The 18,443-nt window shown below is 36.6% G+C and overlaps 3 protein-coding genes across 3 annotated transcripts; all 3 read right to left on the bottom strand.

Annotated features, from left to right (window-relative positions):
* Positions 1–5,078: 5,078 nt before the first annotated feature.
* LOC132905726 (protein obstructor-E-like) lies at positions 5,079–8,100 on the bottom strand. The gene is made up of 5 exons (XM_060957326.1): positions 7,908–8,100; positions 6,203–6,397; positions 5,755–5,939; positions 5,368–5,600; positions 5,079–5,251 (listed from the first exon to the last, which is right to left on the bottom strand). Exons 1-5 carry the CDS (start codon positions 7,954–7,956, stop codon positions 5,215–5,217), a joined length of 699 nt encoding a protein of 232 aa, XP_060813309.1. The 5' UTR covers positions 7,957–8,100; the 3' UTR covers positions 5,079–5,214.
* A 1,350-nt stretch (positions 8,101–9,450) lies between these two features.
* LOC132904905 (protein obstructor-E) lies at positions 9,451–12,686 on the bottom strand. Its single transcript, XM_060955729.1, has 4 exons — positions 12,533–12,686; positions 10,262–10,585; positions 9,794–10,190; positions 9,451–9,655 (listed from the first exon to the last, which is right to left on the bottom strand). The coding sequence occupies exons 1-4, from the start codon at positions 12,567–12,569 to the stop codon at positions 9,535–9,537; spliced, it is 879 nt and encodes a 292-aa protein (XP_060811712.1). The 5' UTR covers positions 12,570–12,686; the 3' UTR covers positions 9,451–9,534.
* Positions 12,687–12,819: 133 nt separating this feature from the next.
* On the bottom strand, positions 12,820–18,319 carry LOC132905074 (sodium/potassium-transporting ATPase subunit alpha-like). The gene is made up of 9 exons (XM_060956023.1): positions 18,017–18,319; positions 17,222–17,534; positions 16,558–16,686; positions 16,040–16,446; positions 15,466–15,735; positions 15,082–15,396; positions 14,388–14,805; positions 13,758–14,046; positions 12,820–13,650 (listed from the first exon to the last, which is right to left on the bottom strand). Exons 1-9 carry the CDS (start codon positions 18,317–18,319, stop codon positions 13,080–13,082), a joined length of 3,015 nt encoding a protein of 1,004 aa, XP_060812006.1. The 3' UTR covers positions 12,820–13,079.
* Between the last annotated feature and the right edge of the window lie 124 nt (positions 18,320–18,443).

Here is an 18,443-nt window from a genome sequence, read left to right on the forward strand (position 1 = left end):
TGCAAATTCGTACAACGTACCTATGAACAGATAAACGAGCTTACGAAAGATAAAAATGTATTAGATTCGCGCATGCGGGATGTCGTTTTCTGCAATAAAATTTTAATCATGCTAATCTTGGATTATAAAAAATGCTAACAAATAAATTCTGTGAACGGTCGCCAAATGATAGCCGTTATTTACAGCTGGAATTCCATATAATTGAATAGAAATCTTGAATAAAAGCCTATACAGCATTTTGTTCAAAGTTGAATTAAAGCGTGGATTCTACAATCCTAGTTAATCGCCTTAGTACAGATAGATTGCGAATATTTCGTTAAAGGGCGATGTAACGATGAACACAAGAAGCACGTTAAAAGCTTAAAACTTATGGGACAACCTAAAAACCATTTTTTTTATAAAATATACTAAATGTGCCTTACACCCTTATTCGAGGTTTTCATTTAATTGTCTACTCAGAAAAATTGGAAAGGAACGAACTTTCGCAATAATTTAGTAATATCGCGACAACTTCCGCTCGAATAAAAAATTCCGTTAATATCGGAAAACAATCGTTAAACGTTACGCACGACATTTAATCGATAAAATCACTTAACGGAACAAAGATCTGCGCCGCTAAAAAATTCTTGTGTGGAAGGTAACAGACGGTACGTGGTGGCATTTGTATCGAAACGTATATTGATGGAAACGTGTTACTAGCTGTTCGAGAGCGAAATAGCAAGAGCTCAAGGAATCAATCGAGCCTGAATATTTGAAGCATTCAGAATCTGTAAATAGTCAAAATTGCACTAGCTGTTCAAATAAACTATCTTCTCCAAAACCATTCAAGCAACACCCGATTCCCTAAGCGTCTAACATCGTAAAAATGCGCATACCTTGGATAAATTTACTGCATCGCTGATGCTATAAACTTTGGATTACGCTCGCTTTTCGGGAAAATCTGCTCTTCCGAAAATTCACCAACACGCTCAAACCGAAAGTAATAGCTGTGAATTATGAGACCACTCCGAAGCAGTGGCTTAAAGTTAAAAATAAATCTAACTTCAACTAAAATGAAAATTTTATCAACTAAAAAGAATAGAGAAAGAGAGAGATAGAGAGAGGATATAACTTGTAAATTATCCACTAACCGTTGGCTATCTTTAAAGATATTGTAGTCTAAAATTCATGGTCAGCCATAAAAATCTGTGCTTGCGGTACCGCCTGATTGTCCAATACTGTTAGTTGAAAATTATATGTAAGTAACCAAATGCAACAATTACGATATTAACACGCTGCTATGTTGACACTATTATAGAACTTTTCTCATCGTCCACCTTCGTGAAATCATTCAAATTGTCCAACTGCAGAGATTCTATTTTAAATTCTATCCGAATCCTATGCGACAACCTCTTTAAACTTGCCTCTGCATCGACAGACGGATACAAGTAAAACTAATTGTTTCCGTATTGTCTTGAAATTACGTTCAGGATAATAAACGCTCCCAAATTTTCATCGAGTATCATTCAGGATTCTGGAACGCAGAATAATTTACATCAACCATAGACATTCTACCGGGATAAGAGTATACTACCTACAATATTGCAAACTGGAATGTCTGATGCTGTTGCGTTGTTTCGTAATTCGCGCATAAAAGTAACAGCAGCCGTTACAGTACAAACAACATCGTAGAACATTCTACGGTATATTGTCTTTTGCCTAAACAGCATAACGCTAAACGCTCGATTATCATAACAATTGTTCTCGTACCGCGATACCGTAATTTATGGAAACAAAAAGCGAATCACGATTATTAGCAGGCTAAAAGAGCCGCACGACAATCCGGGGTTGTGCTATTTTAAATGGGCTTGCTCTTGATTTCTCGCATAACCGAGCAGAAAAGAGAGAGAGAAAAAAAAAAGGATCGAACTACACTTCGTTTCGCTAAAAATGTAATGAAGCTACTCGGAGGCTACGATAAAAATTTAAATACGAAGAGAAAAGCGTATAAGAGTGGGCCAGATTAGTGATCACTCTGGCACTTTATCTCGTAAAAGGGGAGAAGGAAAATTGACGAAGGAAAAGAGAAGTTTACGAAGAACCGGAAAGGTTGAACCAATCGCTCACCTGTTCTAGCAATCGCACACCTGTAAACGTAGCCACTACTGCTAAACCAATCGTCTCGTACGAATCGTTGTTTGGCCAGTTTACGAGCCCTTGCACTCCACGGGTATCGATTACCGATCGCCTCGGCTACCGTTTTCTTCTAATTCTAAAAAATGGACCAGAGACTTTCCGCAAGCTCCAGTGAAAGGTCTGAACTCGTGTGAGAGAATCCTTGATACTGAGAAGAGAATAAACTTTTCGGAAGAATACTCTAGAACTTTCTCGCTCGAAATTCTCGAAAGGTAGGTCGATTTGGCTCGGTTACTCCATAATTACCCAATCTGCCGTATTCTTTTACGAACTAGCTAACGATGAACAGAAATTATCGGCTTTTAGAATGCTTGGACATTTCTGTACGTTCTTTTCTGTCTCGTCTTTTCAAAAATTTTCCAATCCATAAAAAGATAATATTTTTCGCCTTTGAATTCGATCGGACAACGATAAAACGGATCATAAAGAGATCTTCAACTTTTATGGCTAAAATGTATCCTATATCTACTAGTACTCAAAACCATATACCGATGATAAAGAACCTTTGAAAACCTCTGGTTGTAAAAATCGACATAGAATAATGTAACTTTTACAACCGTTTTACTTTTAGCTATCTTGACCGACAGAGCCAGGATTCTGCGTGTCTAGATCCTACCGCAATCTTGAAGTAGTAGGAATAGTAGGAATAAAATCCTTTGGGTGATAGAAAAATATATTACTCGCGAGAAAAGCTATATAAGAATACTGTGTAAGAAATACGGAATTTAATATTTTTGTAAAAAGATTAATTTTATATCGCAAGAAAAGCGATGGCTATAAAAGCTACTTCTAATCCTTTTAATGCTAATTTTCATCGTGCATTGGAATAATTAGGAGATGAAACAAATATTTTATCGAGTAATAACTTTCGTCAAATAATAACTATATGTGAATTATTTGAGAAGTTGTATCGTATATTTCTCTTTAATGTTATTCAGCCAATTCATAGATGATCGAAAGAAAACCTAAAGAGCACGGTCCTGAACAACGTAATGAAAACCAAAGGAAACCTTTATCCGACCATTTGAACGCCAATTTGCATATTCTATTGACCGTCCCGAGCTTCGCTAGTTCTGTTATTGGTGTAACTTTACCTTTCAAAGTGCTCCTAATATTACACCCCAGCTATTCGGCCAACTTCTCCCTAGTCTCTTGAACGTTATACCAATAGGTGGTACGAATGTCCCTCTGCGAGTTAACGTATGCTTACATACACACCTTTGAATCTAGTGTTCTTTACAATACTATTCGACCTCGATTATTGGAATACCATTTAACCGAATATTTAATTATTCCAACACTGTTTAATCAACAAACGATATCGAAATTTTACCAACTAGTTATGCAATTAATTTTAATCGTTGGATTATAATAACGAAAAATAATCCGTCGATAATGTTTAAAAATCGATTAAAATGCCCCTGAAATTAGGCAAACTCTCTACACGAACGTATGTACAGCAGCTCAAGCATTGGGGTACGCAGTGATTCTCAAACAGTTTATTCATACAAGTCCCAGAGAAAAATAATCTTTTCCTTCCAAAACTATTCTAATCTTTAATCTAAACTGTACAGTCAATCAAACATTTTTCGTACTATTGAACAATCAGATATTTATAAAAGCTCTGGCTTTTCTTCGCTTCCTACCTTGTATTTTGTACCATGTTATATTAAAAACGTAAGATATAGCATTAGCATTACAAAAGTATACATCATTATATAGTCAAGAAACAATTCTGCTAAAGAGAAATTGTGTATCCTTGACCGACTAGGTGGAAAAAATTTAAAAACCGTAACATCGATTACAAGTATTCCGAACGAAGTATTATTAAGTCAGCAGTAATTTTTATAACTATTGGAGAACTGGTAATTTACTTATGGTTTTCCGATGTAACTTGATCGCGATTAAATTTTAACCGTTGCAGTGCAGAGAGTTTCTGCTTCCCTTTCTCTGTACATGGCACTTTAAGGTACTGTTACAATCAAGCCAGATTCAGCTGATCCTGGCTGTACGCAAGAAATTTCAGCTTAGATTGAATCGCGTATAAATGAATGCCATGCAATTACACAAACACAGTGTAATCAGCGGACAGTTCGGAAAGTTTAGATTGGTCATAGCTATCTCTCTGCTTATGATTATTACGAGCATCTCTTACTTGATAAGTTAGAGAAATATCAAACTACATCGTCTTGTGATTTTCAACACCTTGTAAGAAACGGATTTATCAAATTTTACCAATATTTGTCAAACGTATGCCTATTTTGATGGAATTTTAGCCTCGTGCACCGTATCTTTTATTTATCTTTTACGTTATACGTGATTTATATTCTATCTCAAACATTAAGCGAAAATCAAATATTCCGTGTATATTACAAATAGCTCATTTTTATGCAAATTTATATTTCTATGGACACGATTAAAAAAATATAAGGTAAATAGAGATTCACTCTACTTATTGAAAATTATATGAATTGTTTATAACAAATACTTTACTTTGAATACTTTACGTATTTTCGTATATTATATGCATTTTGTCCGCTTTTGCATCTTTAAATTTCACATAAATACATAAAAGTCCACAGTCTAGTTATCATATATGCCTAGTAAAAAGTACATTAACACGAAAGTCGTCCGTCGATGAATTCAAGAACAAAAAGCAATAAAATGTCCAGGAGAAAGTTACCGTCGACACGCTTCGTTGGTTACGAAAGAAAACTCAAAGACACTTCGTACATATTTCAAGAAATAGAATATGCACAGGCACGGTCCCTTCTAATATTTTTCACAGCAAATTTTAATAACGACACAGATTCGCTATTAAGAAACTCGTTATATCGATTCGTTGATATCATAAATGAGTTGGGATAAGCGATAAAAGAAAATACCAACAAAAATAAGATGAATAAGATAAAATAGAATTTATTATTTATGAACATTCAAATGTCTAATCACACACATTATTACACACTAAACGAGGATGACGTGATTTAAAGATGATATCGAGATCCCGATGCGGGACATATGAATTTAGAAAATATTTTATGGTTTCTTGTCATCATCCTTGTACCAATCCTCACTGTAAAACGGTATAATTGTTTAATTAATCTTGCTTTCTGATCGTTCAAATATTTTACTGGTGTATTTTTACATATTTTTTTTTTTTTTTAATTATTACTATTAAATCATACGTACCAGCCGGGGACATTTTCAGGTGCGTCGCATCTTTGCTGTTCCTCGTTATAAACAGTTCCGTCGCTACAACCTTGTTCACGTGGTGTTACTCCGTTCAAACAGACATAAAACTTCTGACAGTCATCTGGATGAGCAAATTTAGGATGATCGACAACCATTCCTCTGGTATCGACCTGACTTTCTTTCGGACATTCGAAACCGTCTTTCAACTTCTTGTCTACTACTCCACATCCCTGTAGAGATGAAATTTAACGTTACATGTAGAATACGTTGTTGCGAAACATATTAATTTTCATTTAGTACGTGTACTATCAAGTTGCGATATTCTTAACATCAAGACTAAAAGAAGAAATATATTACACATGTAAAATATAGGATAACGTTTACCTCTCGTCCAGCGCTGTCAGGCCATACACACGTGCCGCTATATTCGTCGAAATGCAATCCAGTGGTACAAATAATTTCGATCGCTTCGCCATCGATGCAATTGTAGAAGATGTTACAAACAGATGGGTCTGGATGAGCAAAGAAACCATTCCTTCGTGGACACTTCTTGGTCGGTTGAGGTGGTTCTGTAAATATAGAAAAAATATAACGAGAATTAAAAGCACTTTCATTACTTGTCGTCATAGTATCCTGTATGTCAAGGACATCAACCGCAAAAGCCAATGACACGCGTAACATGTCGTACTTGGACAGTTCAATTTTATTCCGACGAGTGTGTTTCCAACACTTGATACAAGCATTTATTACAAAAATATGGAAAATAATCAAATTCTCAAGGACTAGATTTTATTTAATATCATCCAACGAATACAATTTATGATGATCTTACGTAGTTCCAGACGATCTCCACAATCAACGTTGAATACGTGATCGCATTTGTTCACTTTACGATTGAGAGGATCGAAAACCAATCCATCTGGACAAACCTTCTCCGTGGCAACGCCATCGATGCATTCGTAGTATTTGTCACACTGCTTTGAATCCTCATACTGGCCGTCTTTGCTCGGGCAGTTGAATGCACCGTCTATAACAAGTTTCACATAAATGAAAGTTTACTCTCTTTATATATATGTATATATGCGGTAATGAAATTTTCTCCAGTTCTTCTCACGTGTAACGTTTATTTGAGAAACAACCATTTGTTAGTCATTTATGCATATATTCGGAAATTTTCGGCGCCGAGGTTGGAATATTTTTCAGTTTTTCTTGACAATGGAATTTTTACTACAGTGAAAATAAAGTTTAATCCCACATTATTCAATCGAACAATAATCTAAATGGAATATTTTATCACGCGATACGACTGGGAATTCACGTAGGTGAAAATGTCGATGAAAATTCTCAAGTGAAAATAAAGTTTAATTTTAGATTATTTTCGTTAGATAATCGATTAATATTCGCGACCATTAAAAATCACATAGCGGAGCGATAAATCAAGGAATAATCTAAATGGAATATTTTATCAGACGACAGGGCTGGGAATTCACGTAGGTGAAAATGTCGATGGAGTAGCATTCTCGGGGGACTCGTTTTCACTTTGTAAAAATCTGGAATACAAAGAGAGAAAGAAACTGGAACAAATTTCTTAAATTTCTCCACGTTACTTGCGGCATTTACTTTGTAAGATATACCGGAAATCAATGCCACGCTTCAAGAGGCATATAAAGTAGCTTGGCGAGAAGTGCTGTAGCATACGCGAGTTAGTCGAACCAGCCTAACTTCTCTTTCTGTCCCATGAATCTTAAATTCGATCGGCATTATTTTATTTCTTTACGTAATTTATCGGTTTTACATATGTATAGAGACGATAACCACTGCGGATACTTATGCAACTCAGCGAGCAACAGATCTGACATTTACGCTTTAGAAAGTTTAGTTCGACTGTCTTTAACGCGCTCTCCAGGCGAAATGAATACCTTTGGAACGTACTAGAGACACGAATAATTTTTCTCCTCAGGATGGGCGACGAGTTTCAGACGTTTAAATAGTTATGAAATTTTACCGGTTTTACGCGATGATTACGATACCGGAAATTCAGCAGTATTTTAGAAGCTGCGGCAAACCGTGCCGAGAAATTAAGAGAAAGTCTGAGATCTGTTTCAGTGAAACCATTCTTTTCCTTCTCGGTAATTAGCATGTACTCTTTTTGCTTCTGGTTGAAAACGTGCAAAGTAAATTCGAGAAATTTCATGTTTGCTTGAATTACTTTTCGCGATGTTAATTTATAATTTAGAAATATACAGTTAAAAAATATTAATTCCTTCCAGTGGTATAAATAAACCGTATAATATTATATTTGGTATAAAAACGACACACTCGAACGAAAGTATTTTTATTATTACAATTAATAAAAGTACCTACCACTATTATTCAAAATACAGGATCTGGATGCTTAATTTAAATATTTGTGTAATTAATCGTCGAGTATAATATTCTTTAATAACGAAGTGAAATATTTCCATATAATTTCATTGTTTTAAGTACGTATGCCTTTTCAAATTTTGCATAGAAAATTATTAAAATACGATACTTACGTGTTACGGCAATCACAGCCAATATCGTTACAAAAGACTCTCTGATCATATTTATCCTTTATTTTCTCGACTTTGATGGAAGCCAATCACGCGATCTAGCAAAGATTATTCCAAACACTGGTCACTAAAGTATGGTAATCTGTATTTTTTGGTCTTCCTTCGAAATGGTGTCTCCGTCGCGAAACACTGCAGCTCTTCGGCAACTCACCACGGTGTATACCCTGTTAGTCCCCACTACGTGCAATGCTTCGTCCCCACTTTCGTTTCGTTTTCATAGATGGATAACCGTCTAGAATCAAGATTGATCGGAGGGACCACGCGCTTTTACCCTTCTTTCCCTCTTCCAGATACCGTCACCGCTGTTCATCTTCTTCCTCTCTTCTGTGCCGTACTCTCACTTCGACGTCCTTCGCCAACGTTTGCGGAAAAATTAAAATTACAGCGATCTTTACAAATGATCATCGCGTTCCTGGAATGTTTCGAAATCCATGTAACTATAATGCTATCGTTAGTTTGCTTTTCGTAAACTTTGATTCGCTTTTACTATATCTGGCTCAAGTAATTTAAAATAAATCTAGACATATATGTATTATGTTATAAATTTAGGTGGATGGTAAGCGAACATAGAATCTTGTTAGACAATGTTTGATCTTATTATATCATTCGATTTACGATGTTAATTTCCTCTTCAGAAGATCGGTTACGCTACATCTTTCACTCTCTCCTCTTATGTTTCTTGCCTCTTTCGCTCCATTTCTTTCACTGATGTACCGCGTGTTTTACCCAATTGATGATTCTTATCGTTTTCTACGTCTTGTTGATCTAATTTTATAAAATATCGTAGTATCAAATAATTTTTGTTTATTAGCGTAATTTGAAAGTAACGATAATCTTATAGATGGAATAAGATAGTTTGACATGCGACTAACATTGTTCCAAAGTGTTACATAAAATTTCTTCGAATCGATTATTGCGAAAGCGACACTAAATTTAATTTATCACGAAAGCATCACACGTTGACACACTGATCGATCGAGCAGATTTCGGAAACGTTTGCCGTGAAATGCGAAGAACTTTCAGACGATCACTTTCACTGCTCACGGAAATTTACACGCGATTTGAATTCACTAAAGAAAAAGTGACAATACTCACACCGATAAATACGAATAGCTCGAAAGACTAATTCGTCTGTAAAAAGTATTGTAAAATTTTTTACACGTACCCGATAATAAAGAATCTAATAAATGTACTTTGATATAATTAAATACGATGATTTTATACAAAATCTTAAACAAAGCACCAGGAACCGTATAGAAAAATCATTTGCTTTTGAAAATATCTGTTTTCTGAAGTTTCTCGTTTTAATTTCTATGATGTTATCGAGAAGTTTCAACGAATACAAATAAAAGCAAAAACTTTCACTCTCGAGTTCCTGTGACAATTTCGTTATATACGTACGAGTATATGTTAACAGTAACAGAATTATGCAATTGTATGTATGGTAATTAGAAAATAATTTCGTTCCCATGTTATAAAAAAGAGAGACGTATTAAAAGTGTTTTATTTTCCATGAAATATTTAATAAGTCAGTGAACATTAAAATCTACAGATGAACTTAATCTTAAATCTACGTCGGTGGTTTGGCGCCTTTTCTCCTGCTATGTCCACCAGAAGGTTTTGGTTTCGGTGGTGGATTTTCCAAAGCGTCCAATTCCTCGTCGGTCAATTGACCTTTGTACCAGTCTTTGCTAAAATTCCGCAGAAACATCTGCTTATTATCTTCGTCAGAAAGTAAAACACGAAACGAATACCGAATTTTTGACAATTATCATTTATCCTCGGCAATAATACACACACTGAACGTGGTTTATCTTACTGGAACTTACCATTCGGGTATTTTCCTCGCCCAATCACATTTTCCAGTGCGTTCGTCGAAAGCTTGACCCAATTTACAACCGCTCCTCCTAGGTATCTCTCCATTCACGCACACGTAAAAATATTGACAATCCTCCGTGTCAGGATATCGAGGGTGCGTAGCGGCAACAGAGTCGTCTACTTTTGGGCACGTGAAATTAAATAATTCCCTGGAACCGCAGCCTTTTTTCTGCGCCTCGTCGGGCCAATTGCAAATACCCGTTTTCTCGGAGAAGACCAGACCCTCTGGACACGTAATCATATTATACTTTCCTTCTACACAGTAGTAGAACGTATTGCATATTCTAGGATCTTCGTGAGCGAAATAGCCGTGCATTCTTGGGCAATGTGGAGAGGGTTGTGGTTTCTCTGTAATCGAATTTATTTACGGTTAGCAGGGAAATAATTTAGAGCACGTTGTAATACAATTCGATACTCACGCAATTTTGGCCTCTTGGTGCAATCGATTCCGAATGGCAGATCGCATTTTTCGTGTTGAGGGCTAAAGTCGTTAAACACAAGACCATCGGGACATAGTTTCTCGATGACTTTGCCATCCCGGCAGTCGTAATATTTGTCGCATTGTTCCGCATCAGGAAAATAACCGTTAGGTTCGGGACATTGATCCGAAAGTTCTTCTTCGTCCTCCTCGTACTCTTCCTCGTCTGCCGTAGGTTGCTGTTTCTTCTGCAACGCTGGCAAAGCCACTTTCCTACGATTCTGCTCGAGTGCCTCTTGCTTCCTCGTTAAAGCGGTGACAACACCTAAAAAATGTCCGATTGTTACGATATTTACGAATGTTTTTTTCTAACGCGTTAGCAAAACCCTTGGCTGCAATTTATTCAACGTTATTCTTTCATATTTCCTTGCAGGAAATTACATTTTCTTTTTTTTTTTTTTTTTTTTTCGTCTTTGCTCTGAAGAAAATGCATATTCGACCTTGGTTTAGAAATAAATTTCATTTCAACTCTTTCTATGCGAAAAGGTGAACCTATACAATGCGGATGCATTCACGTCGGTAGCCAGGAATAACGAATGAATTTGAATAAAAAATACAAAGAGTAGAAAATAAAAACGGTGAATGGCGAGAGAGGGTCGACTGGTCGGAGTGTTTTCAAGGCAAGACGCGACGTCTTGCGTCCCTGAATAAACGCCGGTTCGTACGTAAACGCCGGTCGACCTCGCGAACGGAAGAAAGCGAGAAAGTGGCTGGTCCCCGTGTGTGTCTGCTCGGCCATAACTTAAATGTCGTTTAATCGCTCAGACCTGTTAACTTTCCAACACTCTATATAGGCTTCGATACGTTTTGAAGATGATAATTTTAGCCGTGCGAGCTTAAATTTATCGTGGAACTACAGCGGACCATGTCGAGAAAATGTATCTGCCGATTAATCGCATCGCTCGAATCGTATTTATGTAGAGTAGGTAATTCAAAGAGATGTTCAAGTAATTTCGCCATGAATTAGTTTACTTTAAAGAGATCAACGACATTAGACAAGTCACTTTGTAGAGAAAAATTGAAAATTCTAGCTGATGGATATTCTTATTACTGAGAAGACAATTCGATCAAATATCGACTAATCGCTAATTAAATTTCGACACCACGCGTCACCGTGATTATCAAAGTAACGCAAGTCGAGAATCTAAAAAGAACGAATCTGTTTCTTACTTTCCGTTGCGTCCATTTACATTACAATAATATGAAATCCTCTTTACAAGGTAGTAGAAATCGAATCTTTGGATTAAGCTGGTTGTTGCGACGTCGAACACAATTCAATTCATGCGTCAAACGCAACACTTTGAATATCTCGAAACGAAAAATATACGACACAAGCCACTTTCATAATCACCGGCATACGTGTGACGCATTAGTTGCTTTCCACAGATCCGGCGTTGCACATATGCGACGCATTCTAAAATCCGCCCGAATTGTCTACTTATTATTTTCTATTATTATATATGCATACGAATATATGTCATATTATGTAACACGTTGAGAATTTCAAACTTGGCCTGTGAACAACGACTTTTTCCTTAAACGGCGGTAGCGAAAGGATTAAATAAGATTTTCGTTCGATTTGTTCGTCAGATTGCAAATCAGCACGTGGTCTAGAGAAATGAAACTTTCTATAAGAAGCTGAAGCGAACTGATTTCTGAACAACAAACGATGTTGTAAGTTGTTTCGTGGATAGATAAGAATCGTGTATCTACATATGTAGGACGTATAAATCAAATTATGAATGAATCAGATCACTCAACCAATATGCATGTAAATTAAGGCTACAGTTTCCATATTGCGCGTCTATCTCTATACACGATCAGATGTAAATTATTAAGAATCTCTACAGAATAGAATTGATAGCAAACTTATTCTAGCATCTAGTAGAAACTATAGTAACAGCCGGAGCAATAATTATGTCCACGTCGCTACTTTGTAAGAAGTAAAACAATACCTGGGATAAAGGTCACTAGTCAAACTGGCTGTCATTTTAACAATTATTCTCACGGTGTCTTTCTATCTTACAGTGAAATTCTTTAAAATTCAAGTATTTAACAAGTTTGAAACAATTCGCCTATAAACTATTGACTTCTGCTATCGAATACGAAATATTCACGTAGTTACGTTTACAAAACTAGAAAGTTTAAACGAGTGAAAACGCAGTTACACACTTAATAAGGATTGAAACGTTGGTTTTATAAAATTACTCACCGAGACAAATTAGGAGACACAACACCTCCGTCTTCATCCTGACGGAGGACGTGAATATTTGAAAAAAATATAGTCTTTTCGTTACGTCAGAATCAAGTCACGGTTCTTCGAACGTGAAGGAATTGATGACTAGAGACTACTGGGTCGCATCGAGAGGGTCCCAGGGCCTTATATGCATCCCCCACTTTTCCATTCACGAGGTTACAACATTCGATGACCGCGTAGAACCAAAGGAGAACCATTGCTCTTCTGCATACTCGCGTCGATCCAACACTCCGTTAAAGCTACATCGAGTTAGCCGTACATTAAACAAGATAATCAATGTTTCAAGCATTTTTAGATATAAAGCGTTTAATATGATTGGAATTTCATTAACACAGAATCAAGAACTTTAATGGTCTTCTGTGTCCGGGATATTCTCTTCTATTAATAGCCTTCTTTTTATTTTATATCGTTTATGTTTATCGTTAAATGCTTCTTTAAAGTGTTCTGTCATACGATTAGAATTTATGGTAAATCGAATTATGTTATATCCATTTGCGTAGATTTAATAACAGGTTTCGCGATCCCACCATCCTGCAGGATTTCTTCTGATCCAAAGCTTTCTAAGTTCGTCGTAAATCAGAATAATCACCGCGTACGGTACACCTGGTAGCCACCACTCAAAGATCAATGGATATGTTCTGAGAATTTCTTTCATATAAGGGACATAACAAACGACGCAGGCTACCGTTATCTCGAAAACAATCCCAAAATTAAGTACCCAATTGTCCATGCCTTGATGAAAGAGAGAGACACGACGAGTTTTGCAGATCATCACGTCAGCAATTTGAACAATCACTATACTGACGAAGAAAGCGGTATGGCAAGTATATTCGAGTATCTTGCGCTGCTCGTACGTCCATTCTTGACCGTAACAATCTTGCAAGTCGTTTACGACGATACTGTCCCACGACGATCGTAAATCCAGTAATCTATAAGGTAGAAAACCATGTTCCGCCATAACTACGAAATATGTGACGAAACCAGCACAAGCTTCGATTATGCCGATCTGTCCGTAAGACAGGAAAAGTAACCGATGACTGACGAGATGATCTTTTAGTGGAATTCTGGGTTTCCTACAATTTCGAATTAATTTAATTTATAGCTTGAAAAAAAAATGATAACTTAAAATTGCTAATATAATAACGATAGAAATTAACTTTTTGAGCAAAATGATCGGTACCTAAGGATAATGTTGGATTCAGATTTCTCGTAAGCCAATGAAACGGCTGGCCACATGTCCGTGCCAAGATCTATGCACAATATACAAATCACGCCTACAGGCAAAGGAATGCCAAGTACAATGAATGCCAAAAAGGGTGTTATTTCTGGAATGTTACTAGCTAGAGTATACGCGATACTCGATTTCAAGTTGTCGAATACTCTTCGTCCTTCTTCGATCCCGGCAACTATAGAGGCAAAATCGTCGTTTAATAGAATCAAGTCTGCAACTTCTTTACTCACGTCCGACCCTATCGATGAAACACGCGTTAAAACACATGTCACTTAAGTAACATCATCGACGATTAATAAGATCAGATAATTAAATATTCCTGTCTCGTTGATTTCTCTTAGATTTAACCCCGCTATGTTCCCTCGGTCATTTTCGAACCAGTTATACATATTTTTCTAAAGTTAAAAAGTATTTGAACAAGATACGAGAAAAGTCTTATTTTAATCTTTGATTTCAATTTTATGATCAACATTTACTTAAAACAATACAAATCCGTTTTATAAAAACGGAAATTCGAAATGTGAAAACTCGAGGGCCGTAGCAAGGTTAATAATTATTAAAAACGAAACAGTAAAGTACCAGCAATGCCCATAGCGATGCCAATATCGGCCTTTTTCAATGCCGGTGTGTCATTGACTCCGTCACCGGTAACAGCGGTGATCAGATGAAGTCGTTGACAGCTCTCTACGATCTGAAGCTTTTGCACGGGAGATGTTCTAGCGAAAACGATCTCAGGGTATTGTCTTATGATACGGTCGAGTTCTTCCGAGTCTAAGTCTCGCAACTCCACTCCCGTCACCACGATCGAATGTTTCTTTTCATTGTGATCGTTGTGCAAAAAATCATCGGTGATGATGCCGACATACTTAGCGATTGCTCTCGCTGTATCAGGGTGATCGCCAGTTACCATGATCACCTTGATTCCGGCGCAACGACATTTGTACACTGCGTCTGGCACTGCTGGCCTCGGCGGATCCATCATTGATATTAATCCGATCTAATAATAATGTAGAATATCGACTTACTTGCATGAATTCGTGTATATTTTATTTTAATAAATATAAAAATATGACACAAGAGTTATTTCAATAAATGAATCGCCATATAAAAAAAAGGGAAATAATAATAACGAAACAATAGCTACAAACACCTATTGAGGAAACGAATTGTCTTTTTAATCGATATTAATTAAAACTTTAAGAAACTATGCGTATGTATATACGTGATAGATGTTAATATAACAAACTCCCGTTTCGTATAAACAGAAGATTACTAGTCTCAAGTTTTGAAGAGGAAAATTTGGAGGATCCTCTCTGAAGACGTAATCCGATGGAAAAGAAGATACAGGCAGATCGAGATCAGCAAAACCAAGTACACGTTCACCATTATTTGCTAGAATATAACAAGATTCCGTATAAGCTTTCTTGATTTCATCATTCAGTTTCCTTGTTTCGTTATCGAACGCTACGGTCGAGCATCGCTCTAGAACTCTTTCTGGTGCACCCTTTAAAAAAACAACGTATTTCTCCCCGCACATATAAACGTTGGCTTGAAATTTATCCGTCGAATTAAACGGTATTTCGGACACCTAAATTAACAAAGATAGGTTCGTTACATCGATGGATGATCTAGTCCGTAAACGATCATACTTTGACACCTTTACGCAAGTTCTTCTATATGCTTCTGCGCCTCCTTTCACGAGAACTTCCATACATTTTAATAAAGCAGCGTCAGAAGCATCCCCCAAAATTTTCCTTTCTCTCAACGGCGGTGCGGGCATATTTTTAGGTAAAGGCTCCCATTCAGCCCGATTACAAAGACTAGCTACCCTGGCTAAGTTATGAAATCCTGTGTTTTTAATATATTTTCTCCACGTGTCAGAAGCCATTACCTCTTGCAATTCACCGTTGTACCACATGTGTCGAACCTGAACAATAGATAATAACGAAGTTGATTTCGTAATCGCTAGTTTCACGATATTACAACGCGAGAACGCTGTAAAACTAATAAATAAATAAAAAAGAAAGAAAGAAAGCTGATGCTAATATTTAAATAGGAAGTGCATCCTTTTTATAATTTAGTCGTTATTTCCTTTCTTTCTACTTTCTTCAAATTATCGCCTATCACATATTATACAGTCCGTCGTAATAAATCACATTCCACAGTTTGTAGAAATATAGAAATAGAATTCTTAAACGAAGAGAATTCTACCAATGACACAGCACGCTTACGGTCATTTTATTTTGAGTGAGCGTTCCCGTTTTGTCACTGCAAATAACAGCGGTGCATCCTAATGTCTCGATAGCTTCGAGATGCTTCACCAGGCAATTTTTGCTTGCCATTCTGTTCGCTGTTAAAGTGAGACTAACGGTCATAGTGGCTGCCAATCCCTCCGGCACGTTCGCAACTATTATACCGATTAGAAACGCTATCGAATTGATCCAAGTGTAGCCCATTGCTGTGGACAAGGTAAAGAACAGCATTCCAAGGAATATAGCCCAGCACGATATCATTTTCATGAATCGATGAAGTTCGCGTGAAAGAGGCGTGGGTCTTGATGCCAATTTCGAAGTTAGTTTAGCAACTCTGCCCATCACGGTATTGTCACCGCGAGCAACCACGACTCCTTTTCCGCTGCCTGTTGTACATTAACGAAGCTTAACTTTAAGAAACGATACAGGAAGCCTTGAGAAACTATAGGAAATTCTTGAGAAATTAATACGCGGCAACTCGTTTCGTCATACGTTACCTTCCACTATATCAGTCGAGAAGAAAACCATGTTCTTTGCCTCCATCAGATTATTCGTTGGATGAACATTGGCTGTTCTTAAAAGTGGGATAGATTCTCCGGTAATCGAAGCATTGTCGATCTTAAGACCTTAGTGGAACGTATATATTTCTTCAAAATGCTCAGGCAGTTAATGAAACCGACTTGTAACGAATTAAATATCATGAAATAACTGCGAAACGATATATACACGAATTTAATATATTTGAAACTGATGGCGTTACCTTTGAGAATAATCGAAATGATCGGACGAATAAAACAGTACCAACGCTGTAAACAGTGGCTACAAAAAGCATTGGAATACTGTTGTACCACAGAGCATTGACATACCAATTAATTAGATCCGAGTATATTAAATTTCATATCATTTAGCAGTACCTTCGTGCGAGTACGGTAATTCGATATTGTGAAAATTAAATATATAAAACGCGATAAAAAAGAAAAGAAGAAACATAATTCGTCGGATTTAAATAATCTAGTACATAGACAAATATTTTACGCTTCTTTGGATTGTACTTATAACAAAATCGACAAGATATCTCGAGCGTCGACGAAGAGAAAGGCGAGGACTTTTTTGTTGGGAAATAAGAAAGTTACGGTTGCAACTGCAGCGATACGAATTTACCTTGACATTCCAGGATCCTAATGTCAGCGGGTACTCGGTCACCGGTTTCCAAAAGGACAATGTCCCCGATAACTAATTCGGCTACGGACAATACCTTTTTTTCGCCGTCCCTCAGGACCTTTGTCTTTTGCGGTAACATCTGCTGGAACGACTCTATAATTCGAGAACTCTTCGACTCCTGATAATGGCTGAACATCGCTGTAACTAAGATCAAGCCAACGAGCACGATGCCAAGCCCCAAATGTTCCTTAGAAGCTTCGCCGTAAGTGCCATACTCCAGGAGATAATTGCAAAAACATAATACAGCACCTATCTAAAGGATTTATATTTCTCGTTATACGATGTACATAGTAGCTCGCGAAAGTATTTGAGTAGAAGCTTCGTAGGTAAAATTTGAAACGGATCTGAAAATGTATTTAAAAGTTACAAGATATTTAGCTACACTTCGCAAAGATCATCAAAGTAATTGGACAGTCAATTATTCCTTACATTAATAAGCCATAATATGTAGTGGAATCATTTGTAGCACTAATCGTGTGTTTACAAGACTATTGTTCGTATTATACGCTAATTTTTCGGTAAATTTATGTTTGCGATAAATGTCTGATACCTTCTATATAGCTCTTCGGATCAATTTCAAATTTTACTATTACAGTCACGATTGTCGTCTCTCATAACGAAATTTTAGAGTTTTTCACATAACACATATAATATGTATATATGCATATAATGTTCGAATACTTTCGTGAACCACTATATATCGTAGGACATTAATGATAAAATTCATTCTTATACCCATATCAATAAAGAAAATCCTCCGAAACATAAACGTAAGAATTTTAATGCATTAGAAATCTTTTTTGGAGGCGTCAGTTCATTTGGACCAGTCTTGTCTAAAAGATCGCATGCAACGGTTGTGGATAAGCCATGCGTCGCATTTGTCCCTAGACTTTGCAATAAATCTTCCGTTGCTCGAAGGTGAACGTCTGTTTCGATATCACGACGTAGAGATTCGAGATTGGTAACAGTACGTTGTCGTCTTCGTCTTCCAGTGTATGGTAGAATTTTCCATTTACGAAACCAATTCGTTGCAAACATTATTAGATGCAAGAATCAAAAGAAAAATATATTGTTTATAAAAACGTGAAATAACCAAAATATGTACATATTTAATATCAAAATTGTATCGAGATATCGTAACACAGATTTTTTTGCAGTAACG

The sequence above is a fragment of the Bombus pascuorum genome, chromosome 3, assembly GCF_905332965.1.
Source record: "Bombus pascuorum chromosome 3, iyBomPasc1.1, whole genome shotgun sequence".
Classification (NCBI taxonomy): Eukaryota; Metazoa; Arthropoda; class Insecta; order Hymenoptera; family Apidae; genus Bombus; species Bombus pascuorum.

Coding starts and splice junctions, on each gene's coding strand:
- LOC132905726 (XM_060957326.1), bottom strand. CDS start 7,956: ATGATCAGAGAGTCTTTTGTAACGATATTGGCTGTGATTGCCGTAACA. Junction 5,940..6,202: donor TGGAGATCGTCTGGAACTAC/GTAAGATCATCA, acceptor CTATATTTACAG/AACCACCTCAACCGACCAAG. Junction 5,252..5,367: donor CCTGAAAATGTCCCCGGCTG/GTACGTATGATT, acceptor ACCGTTTTACAG/TGAGGATTGGTACAAGGATG.
- LOC132904905 (XM_060955729.1), bottom strand. CDS start 12,569: ATGAAGACGGAGGTGTTGTGTCTCCTAATTTGTCTCG. Junction 10,586..12,532: donor GTGTCTCCTAATTTGTCTCG/GTGAGTAATTTT, acceptor GACATTTTTTAG/GTGTTGTCACCGCTTTAACG. Junction 9,656..9,793: donor GCGAGGAAAATACCCGAATG/GTAAGTTCCAGT, acceptor GCGGAATTTTAG/CAAAGACTGGTACAAAGGTC.
- LOC132905074 (XM_060956023.1), bottom strand. CDS start 18,319: ATGTTTGCAACGAATTGGTTTCGTAAATGGAAAATTCTACCATACACT. Junction 16,687..17,221: donor TAGGATCCTGGAATGTCAAG/GTAAATTCGTAT, acceptor CGTTCCACTAAG/GTCTTAAGATCGACAATGCT. Junction 15,397..15,465: donor ATAGAAGAACTTGCGTAAAG/GTGTCAAAGTAT, acceptor TTGTTAATTTAG/GTGTCCGAAATACCGTTTAA.